This window comes from Dryobates pubescens, chromosome 22 (assembly GCF_014839835.1).
Source record: "Dryobates pubescens isolate bDryPub1 chromosome 22, bDryPub1.pri, whole genome shotgun sequence".
Classification (NCBI taxonomy): domain Eukaryota; kingdom Metazoa; phylum Chordata; class Aves; order Piciformes; family Picidae; genus Dryobates; species Dryobates pubescens.
The window spans coordinates 7,519,500-7,530,000 of NC_071633.1; the positions used below are offsets into that span (position 1 = coordinate 7,519,500).

Below are 10,501 nucleotides of genomic sequence, written 5' to 3' on the forward strand. Positions count from 1 at the left end.
GCAATGGAATGATACAAACTTGGAACGTCAATCCATAATCTATGAACAGATTGGTAGAAGTATTCGATATATCTTGATAAAACTCTTAAATTCGTGGCAAAGCTTGTTGATCATGGCTTCTTTTTTTTTTTTCCTTTTTTTTTTTATCCTTTTCTTTCTTTCTCTCTGGTTTGTGTTTGTTTTGTTTTTTTTTTGTTAAACAACTTCATGACCAACACAGATCAAACATCCATCCAGTCTACATTGTTCTTTTTTTTTTTTTTCTTTTTCATTATAACATACAAATGCCCATTTACAAATAATACACCAAAATGAATAAAAGTTTGGATACCAAAATGAAGATTTGTTCCAACTGATATAATGCCTTCAGTGTACAAAGGTCCATGTGAAAGTCTTTTCCATGTGTTACAGCGTAGGGCACAGTTGCAGTACAGAAGTACTCTGAGAGCCATTCTTCCTTTATAAAATACTGCTGAACATCCAACTGTTGTCCATATAGTCATTTACGGAATTAACACATGTTTTACTGTAATCTTGGCCAGTATTGAGACATATCAGGTTCACTGCCAGGAACTTGAACTGGAACTGACACTCCAGGGGAAATGAGACCTGAAAATTGAGGGGAGAGAGGAATATTTTAGTTTTACTATACACAGCACAATTTTTGCTTTACAGTTTCACAGATTTGTGCTGGTATTCTGGAGTGTATTAAATCTCATCATCTACCAGCCTGTAGCATCAGGGTGGGGTTTTGCTTGTTTGTTTTTTGGAGGGGGGTATATTTTCAAAACCTATGCACATGTTACTGATTTGATAAACTGTCAAGCTTTGAGATAAATAAACACCAGAGCCTCGGTTCATTTCTATCAGTTAGGAATTCAGCCCAAAATACACGGAACGTATCTATTTTGTTTAAATGTGTCTGGCTTGCTTCTGTTTATGCTGACACCCTTGTTTCGCCCTGTTTTGCTTTTTTATGCATAGGTTAATATTTCTACAGGTTACCTGCCTATTCAATAAATTCAATTCTTTAGCAAAAAAATAGCTTCTGACACAAACAAGGTAAAAACACACCCAGTCCTGCAAACACTTTCACACACACTTAACATCATGGTGTGAGTATCTCTGCTGAAGTTTAACAATTGAATAAGTGCTGCTTTAAAAATTAATCATACAGGGAAGATTTTGCAGGATGGGGCCTCACTGAAGAGCTCTTCCCTCTACCACTAGTCAGATGTCACCTCTGTTAATCATCTGCCTTTCATCTTCCCCTCCAGCAGCAGCTGAAAAATCAGACTTTCCACTCTCATTTCTCCCAGCGAATACATGTGGAAAACCAGCTGGCTAGAACAAGGAAGCCACACTAGCAGAAAGGCCACTCACCTGTGGAAGTGGTGCCAGAGGTGCCCATCGGCTGGCTGTTCATGTGTGTCTGCATGTGAGGAGGGGTGTATGTATCATAGCTCCGTCCATTCACTGATGGACTGGTGGGCAGCATGCAAGAGTAGGAGGAGGTCTGGCTGGGTACCGGGGGCTGTGGGAGAAAAGGACAAAACAGCATTAAGTGTCAGCTGAGGTAAGCACAACATTATGCTCTTCTGGATGGATGTGCCAGCCCTCAGAAGCAGCATGTACAAGCAAAAACAAGCTTCAGTTTCAAATTCAGGGACCTAGATGTAAAGTCTTATTTAGGAGCTCAACCAAGCAGCCACATCCAGGAGGTTTTTTTGATGTACAAAAACAATGTGAATGTTCACCAGCACCTTCTCAGATACACTTGGCAAGCAGATCCCTGCATCTAGATACTCACAAAGGTGTTATGGACCTAAGCCAAGGAACCAAAGTCTAAGCACTACCCATGTTTGTACTTGTGTAGAAGAAGGATGTCTCTTGTCATTTGCAGAAAGAGACAGGGTTGGCATCTTACTTCATGTTTGGTGGTGTTACTGAAAACTAGTAGGGATGCAACTAAAAATCACTCCACTGAGCAACATGAGCTGGTCCTGCATCTGCAAACATGTTGCACATACATACAGATAATATACAGGTTTGGGGTGACCAAGGATCTGAAGGAAGATCAATGCACATGTGTGTGCATGATGATCCTCCTTCGGAGCCTTGGTCACCCCAAACCCATGCCAGCATCATAAATGGAGATCAGGCATCTCCATTTACCTAAATTCCACCCCCTGAAAACTCATCTGCCAAGGGGAGGACTAGCTGAGAACAGGGAGTAAGGGATGGCATGACGTTGGTGCCAGGGATTCCAAGCAGGAGCATCCCCTGCTCTGAGGTGCCAGAGGAGTTGGGACTGATGCAGCCCTGACACAGGGAGACAGAGGGGGAGTGGGAGGTGGGATGTGTAATTCCCACTCCAAGCACATAAGACTCAACACCGCACATCCCTGACACGCTGTCTGCCAAGGACCGACAGCCTCGCTGGCTAGGCACAGTCGCTGTGCTTTGGGAGAACCGGCACCACACTGCACCTGCATGGGGAGATACCGATGGTTTACCTGCCAAATCTCCCGCTCTGATAATGCATGGCCATCACACTGTGGTGGCCATATAGAAAGGACTTTCCTGAGTGGCTCACATGTGCCAGGTCCCAGCCCAGATGCCAAGTGGTAAATCAGGGGCCTCATGCTTTCCCAAGGGTCCCTTCCCATATCAGTCTTTTGATCTTTTGTCATCTGCTCTCAGTCCACTGCTGGGAAGGGCACCACCAGCCTCTAACGTCACAAAACAGCGACCTAGTCAACGTCATTTCTTTCCATGGACTTGCAAGACTCTAACTTTATTTGGTTAATTTTGGTTCAGCAATTAGTAACATAGTAATTGCTGCAGCGAAGGAGTCAGGCTCTCTAATCGCCTCGCCTGTCTCCAGCAGTGGTCAATGCTGTGTGCCTCAGACAAAGCTGGAAAACTCCCGTAATTGGCCAGCACCTTCCTAGGCCAACCCCACCATTAAAAAAGGAGGAATTTTGCATCTGAAAGGTCTATAGAAACAGACCCCAAAGGAATAGATTTCTTCCTAACCCAGCTGGTGATCAGCTAATGCTTTCAGGCATGAGGATTGACAGCTCTTGCAATTCTGGCTTAGCTGGCATAACCACTGATGCTAATCACATCCTGCCCTCTCTCAGGTGTTCCTAATGTGTCGCCAGCACATCACCTACACTGAGAAGTTTGGATCCTTCCAGCAGCTTATTTGGGCAGCAATTGCCACAACTGCACCAGTGAGTTCCATAGGTTAACCATGGATTTTAATATTTTTTTCCCAAAAAGGATTTTTTCATCCCAGATTTGTTGCCTTTTTAAATTTGAGGACCTTTGTTTTTTTTCAAAGTTCAGGGAAAGTGCTTGTTGAGCACTTCTGCCTTGTTGAGCCATTCTCCCAAATGAGGCATCTTTTCAGATGCCAGGGAAGCCTTTAGTGCCTGTTTCCCTGCAGCGTGTTTTGGGTCCAATAGCCCCCCATCATGTGGAGGAAGGGTCTCCATCCATGCATTCACACATCCCAAGGGCTGCCAAATCCCAAAGGAGCGTCATGCTGTGGCAATGCCACTGGACTTACTTGCATAGGCAGGTTGTTGGCCATGGTGAAGCTAGGCATGGGTGGCAGCGCGCTGTACGTGTTTGTGAGTGCCGTGTCTGTTCTGCCCAACATGGAACCTGATGTGAAAGAGGAAACTATAATAGAATAGACAGATAGATGAACACATTAGTTTAACCACAGATACAATCAGCAATACAGTCTTAGAGCCTCATTTTCCCCAGAGGATGGAGAAGGGTGGGTTGATGGCATTACCGGGGGTGGTTGGTTGTGGGATTGGCTGGTAAACACTTGTGCTGAAACTACTACTGATGGGAATGTGGCTGGGAGTGTTGCTGGCTTGTCTTCGCTGGTTCCTCAGCTTCTCTTCCCTTCTCCACTTGGCCCTTCTGTTAGAAAACCACACCTGGAAACACAGTGTTTGAGAGACATAAGTGACCTTACAAGGACTAGAGGCATGGGCCCCCCCCATGTAACTCAGGGCCATGCTGATAGAAAGCTGGCTGCAGAGTAGCAAAGCAGCATGAGCGCAAAACCCAGCTGCTGTTGTTTTCCTGAAGGGAGGGGAGATGGACAAATAACCTAACTGCAAAGAAGGGCTGCCCTGGGTTTTAAGAAGCCAGTAATAACAAAATTAGAATAGTAAAAATATTAATAGTCATAATTGCATAGCAATTCAGTACCTGTATCCTTGCTTCAGGCAGGTCTATTTTAGCAGCTAGTCTCTCTCTTGCAAATACATCGGGATAGTGGGTCCTCTCAAATTCTGCAGAAAGAAATATTGCTGTGTTGGTTACATAGTTAATATGGCCAGCTGTAAAGTCTGAGTTCTTCCTGCACTGCTTATGGTCTAAATGCTCTTAAGAAACATTGCTGTGAAGGCAAAGCCGAGCTTTCTCTGTGTGTGTGTGTTGGGAAGGAGGATGCATTACATTGCATTGCCTGCTGGGATGTATTGCTCAGGGGCTAGGCAGGCTTGGGTACAATGCTGCATCTTTCAAGATGCAGTGAGGGCTTCTGCCTCTGCTGAGGGGGTCCCCAAGGCAGCTCTGACCCTGTCACCAAGAAGTGAAATGGCACGTCACTAAATAACAGCAGAAAATAAGAACAAAGATCCGCAGCGGGTCAGAGGCGAGGTGCACCCAGGCCAGTCAGGGAAAAGGGCACCTGCTCCCAGCCCCAGGCAGCAACAGTGCTGGGGACGAGCAGCAAGTGTGGGGGCAGGCACAGAGTGCTGCTGCCAGCCCCAGCTGCCTGCCTTCTCTTTCCCAGCGTACAGCAATGCGGGCCAGCCAGAGATGTGGCACAGACGGCTGGAGGGGATTTATCCCCCAGGAGAGGACCCTGGGGTGTAACCACAATGTTTCGATATGGTCTGTGCCCTGAGTATGTCCCTTTGAAAACCTTTCAGCAGCTTTTGAGTGCCATCAAGGAATATTTGGAGCATGGAGGGAGCTACAGACTTAAAATATATACATATATATAAGGCACATGAACACCATGCTTCTTTTCAGCTCTTAATATAGCCAGAGCACATCTTGCTTTTCTCTTCTTCAGCTGTAAGAAAATGTCACTCACCTTTCTCAAGGGCTTCGATTTGCTCTTGGGTAAAGGATGTCCTATTTCTCTGCAGCTTTCTTTTCAACTGGAGTCTCATTTGGGCCTCATCTGAATCTTCTCCATTAGAACTGATGGAGTTAGTGTTTTCCCCTCCTCCCTCCTGTTGTGGACATCCATCTAGGGAACCGAGAGTTGGAAAGTGAAACACAGGTACCCTTGTTTTAAGATCTCTATCAGAGAAATAACGCAACTGGAAACAAGTTCAGCCATGTTTGCTGACACCCTCCCTTAAAAGCCTCTCGGGTATCAAAGCACCATTGCATTAATGACAGAGGTAACATGGAAACACTTCAGTTTCCAGTGTTATCATAAACATCGGAGATGAGGAATTGTGATCGCCTGGTCTTAATTTCATTTTGTTTTTCCTCTGGAATAAAACCTGCATAAAAATACTTTCCCCTGAAAGTGATTCTTCCTGTGAATCGCTGCTGAAGTGCCATGGCATTCTCCTCTGTCTGCTGCATTTATTTACCTATTGCCATATTTAAAATAGCGACGTTCAGTATTTCAGATTATCTATAATCAGTAATTCCTATCTAATCAATTAGATGTTGATAGGTTTGCAGAAAATGCTATTAAGAAACCAAACCAAGCTTGTAATCTTTTTTAAAAAATATTTATCCAGTTTTTATTTGAATTCTGCACAGTCAATTTCATTTTAAAGGTTGTGAATTTAGAAGTGCCTGCATTGTTCTGCAGTTTTATTCAACTATTGTATGAGTGTGCATTGCCTTGACACCTATTACTGAGCACAGCTGTAATTATATCATCACCAAGAACAGGCTATAATTGCTGAAAATGGAATTTTATATTTAGATAAAAGGACTGTCCATTCTTTGTAATGTGTTGCACCAGAGAAAAGTAAGATTTCTTTTAAATTTTTAACATGTAATTTTAAAAGAAATAGTAGCGAGTTCACTAACTAGCTAAATATGCTCTTCTGCAGCTGAGCCTTTGGCATATCATTTAAGCGGTACATTTTTAATTAGGGCATTTCCACCACTTTTACTGTAATTTCTGCCATTAAACAGGGGCAAAGTTTCATTGTGCTCTCCTTTGGGGTGATGGCAAGGTGGCCGTCCCTGGGCCGGCCGGCTTGGCGGGGCTCCGCGGGCACCCCGGGCCGTGGGGCCGAAAGAAACGGACCTTTCTGTCGAGGCAGAGAAGTCCTTGTCCCTAAATTAGCTCTCCCTCGCCTTTCAAAGCATATTTTTCGAGGTGTTTTGATGTCGTATAAAGGGGGAGACGGAATGAGGGACGCATGGGCTACTTATGTTAATTCCCTTGAAAAGTTACGCGAAAAATAAATAGCGACACTCCCGCTACATCCTTTAAATATTGTGGGAAATCAACTTTAAAGTAATATCATTTATAATCGGCGAACAATGGCCCCAGCCTTCAAAGCTCGGGGGGAATTGTGACAGGATCTGGTGGGACCCTTTCAACCACTTTGAAATGTTTTAAAACCCGAACTTTCTACCCCATTTAAACACAGGGATTCAGCGGCCGTGGTCACCATATGGGCGGCCGCAGCCCCATTGAGGCGGCCGGCGGCGGGTGAATAGCCGGGGCTGGGGGGGGCTGCCTTTCAGGGGCACACAAAGCCGCCGAGCCCGGGGAACGCGGCCGCGCTGGGGCAGCCGCCCTGCCAAGCGCTGGTGGCAGCGCCGGGGGCCGCGCCCGCCCGCCGCGGGGGCCGCGCCTAACCTCCGCCACCGCCCTCATCCATCACTGTCCGCACCGGCCGGGCCGGCACCCACCGGGGAGAAGGGGGGGAGGGAAGGGGAGGGGAGAGGGGGAGAGCCTCCCAAAGGCGGCGGGAATGGCCGGCTGCCCCCCACCTCCACGCCACCGGGGGTCCCTGGCCCGCTCCACCGAGGAGCGGAGAGCACCCACGGAGCTTCTCCCGCCCTTCCCAGGGCAGCCGACACCGGGCATCCCCTTGTCCACCACGGCCAATCTGTAAACTTTTGAAATCAGGGGTTTTTGCAACCTCTTCTCGGTTCGCTCCCTATCTCCCCCTAAACCTTCGAGCCAGCTAAAACTTCCACCTAAACTTCCTTACGATTATTTAACCCTCCCGCGCCGGACAATTAAGAGATCTTCTTTTTAGGACATCTTCCCGCCCCCCCCCCCTTCTATTTTTTTTTCCCTCTCTCTCTCTCTCCTTTTTTTTTTTTTTAAAGCCCCTAAAAAGAACGGGCTCAATAGGGCTGTTCCACCTTCCAGACCTAATCCATAAGAAAGCGAGTGAATGTCCGTCCCTATTATCCTATAGCCAGACCATCTGACGCTGGGTATAGGATTTGTTTCCTGGAGAAAAAAAAAAAAAAAAGACGCTGGGAAATAAAATCATTCCTTAGTTTCTTAGTGTCTTAATCAGTGAGGCGTAAAACAAGCAAAAAAAGATAGCAAACCAATTGCGGCACCTCTCAGCTATAGAGCTGAGATCAAAACATTGTAGCATCTGTTGAAAGAGAAAGTGTCTAAATCCTATAGAAGGCTTTAGACTTATGGGGGGGGAAAGGGGGCGGGGGGGGGGAAGGAGGGAAGATAAGAAACAGTGTCTCAGTGATCCCTAAAACCACTAAATCACTGGAGAATTTCTCCCGGATAGAGATGTCTCTTTTTGTTCTGTCAGCCCTCATGTATCCATTATTTTATTCACTGCTGCATGGCGTTTATCAGATTGAGACCATATTTGTGCCCCTCTGAGACCTAACCTCGCCTTATGCTTTTTGAGTAATGGACTCTTAAAATCCAGTAACATACCCCTGCAAGGGAAAAACATTAGAGGGAGCATGAATATTCCAGAGGAAATCCATTTTATTAATTTTAATTTTGCCATGCGGGTGTTTTAAGTGCCTGCCTGCCTGCCTCCCCCTCGCGTCTCCTGCCCACACACACACACAGCCCCGGCCTGAGCCAGGCCAGGCCAGCCTCGCCCTGCTCCGCACCTCTCCGCACCGCTTTATTTCTATTGCAGTTTGGGAGAAGGTTCCCGGGATCCTCCCGTTCCGGCATGCTGATGCCCGGGGCTCCGCGCTCCCCCACGGAACTTGCGCTCATCCCCACGCCACCGGGAGGGGTCACCACAAGCTCCCAACATCTACACAGACACTTGCCCCGCTGCCAGACCCAACTGCTCCGCCGCAGCCAAGGAAGGGCCACCTGGCCCCAGGTGTGCCCATGCCGCACCCTGCGCGAAACTGGGCCGGGTAAGGCAGGCAACGGGAGCTTTACATTTTTCCATTTAAGGCCTTTCCTCTATTTAACTCCTTTTCTCAGGGAAACCAAGCAAATAAACAAAACAAACAAATAAACAAGAAAAGAAAAACAACCCGGCGGAAGAGAAAGGCGCCCGGGCCGTTCGGAGCCGCAGGGGCGCGCAGTGAGCTCTCCTGCGCCGCGCATCGCTCCGCGCTCGACCTCTTGGGTGAGGTGCAGGGAAAGATAGGTTGGGAACCCCGACGGCGCCCGGCCGGCCCCAGGATGGCGACAGCGGGATAGGGTCAGCCCCCACCCAACTCCGGGCGCGGCAGGTAGGGGCGAACCTGTGGGCGGCTGCCGGTGGGAGCCGTTCCGGTTCCGAGGGAGGAGATCGGGCAAACCAAATTTATTTATTTTTTTAATAAATACCCAAACAGCAAAAAAACAACCACCAAAACTACCAAAGTGGGGGTGGGGGAAAACGAGGGCTCCACTCTATCTTTCTAGTGTCCTTCATAGATTGTTTTCTTCTCTTAAAACTGACATGTCTAATTGGCAAGCGGTGCCATATCGTGTCCAGAGGTCTCCTGTGGAACATTTCTACAGCTGTCTCCTTCAACTAGACGCTTATTCATGTCGCCTTAATGAGAAACAAAACGATCTCTAATGAGCAATTACATAGCGACAGAATTGTTCCCATAACAAATTCTTGCGTGTGACAGAAACATCCTTTGTACCAGATATTCCGCACACTGTTACCGATTTTTTTTTCCTTGTGGGGTGAAAACAAAAAGCAGGTTGTTGTATATAGACACCTCTTCTAAAGGAATGACCACAACCAGGGAGAGAGCCGAGCCTCAACAGAGCCCGTATTCAAAAAGAAGCCATTAACCATCTTAAGTATGTAACGTAACATCCCATTATCCTTCATATTATCCCCTTGTCATTCCTACAACAAATACCTATTAATCTTCAGGATAAACAGTTTCCTATATTTACAAAGTTGTTTCGGGTCCATTGAGGAGGAACTATAATCAGCCCTACGGAGATAGTTACCGATCTCCCTGGCTTTGGAGACCCCGACCCGGGCGGGGAGCAGGAGCCCTAATTACCGGGCTGATGGGCAAGGTTAAGGACCAGCCCGGGAACTCGCCCGGCTGCCGGCACCGCAGCTCGATGGATGCGGATTTGGCAGCGGCTGCTGCCAGGCTCCCCTGCCCAGAGTCCGGGCTGGAAGCCCGCCTGGCCACCGGCCCTCTGCCCGCCTGCCTGCAGCTGCCAGGAAAGGCGGCAAAGGGGACGCCGTCATCCCCTGTCCTGAGAAAATTTGCCAGCGCACTCAGCACGGGAAGGGGGCAAGGGGACCCACGTCGGGGCCACCTCCGCCGAGAAAGCTGAGCAGAGCCGGGCCGTCCCGGACCGAGGAGCAGCGGCCGGGCTGTCCCTTACCTTGGGCGGGCTGCCCGGGTACCGATGTGCCGGGGTACCAGCCGGGCCGGGTGCCCCAGGTCCCCGTCTGCCCGTTCAGCATCCTCAGCTTGTCGTACATCCCGTCGGCACCCATCTGTTGCTTTTCGCTAGCCAGGTTGCGTAGGACTCTGTTTATCGACGACACCTGGAAGGCAAAGGACAGGAAAGGCAATGGTAGTGCGGTAGCGCGCTCCCCGCGAGCCACCCGCGCAATCCCCGCGCCCCTCCGCGCCCCGGGCAGCTCGACCTGGGCGCAAGTCAAAGGGCTCCCCCGAGAGCCTGCTGCGCGCTGTGGCCGCCCCGACTCGCTTACTGCTGATGGTGGTGCAAACAAACAAACAAACCACGGGGAAGGAAGGTAAAAAAAAAAAAAAAAAAAAAGGAAAAAAAAAAAAAAAAGCCCCAAACCCATCCCTGCAAAACCAGAGCAGAGTGATGGCTCCGGTTGATGCTCGAAGTCCGGAGGCGCTAGGAGCAGGGTGACCCCCATCTTTTTTCTTTCTTTCTTTCTTTCTTTTTTTTTTTTCCCCTCTCCTTAAAGGCATTTGTCAGATTCTGTATGAAAAAAAATGCGTCTGACCCTGCGACATGCAAATGATGTGAACCTGCTATCCTCTCCTCTGATACCAAAACAAAGGAAGCAGA

General features: G+C 48.3%; 1 protein-coding gene across 1 annotated transcript in view; it reads right to left on the minus strand.

The window, feature by feature from the left end:
* Nucleotides 1–246: 246 nt before the first annotated feature.
* The window catches only part of PAX6 (paired box 6), a 15,520-nt gene continuing 5,265 nt past the window's right edge, over nucleotides 247–10,501 (minus strand). Inside the window, 7 exon segments of the mRNA XM_054171657.1 lie at nucleotides 247–609; nucleotides 1,384–1,534; nucleotides 3,578–3,693; nucleotides 3,812–3,962; nucleotides 4,240–4,322; nucleotides 5,135–5,293; nucleotides 9,836–10,001. Of these exon segments, the coding sequence (XP_054027632.1) occupies nucleotides 524–609; nucleotides 1,384–1,534; nucleotides 3,578–3,693; nucleotides 3,812–3,962; nucleotides 4,240–4,322; nucleotides 5,135–5,293; nucleotides 9,836–10,001 (912 nt within the window). The 3' untranslated portion in view covers nucleotides 247–523.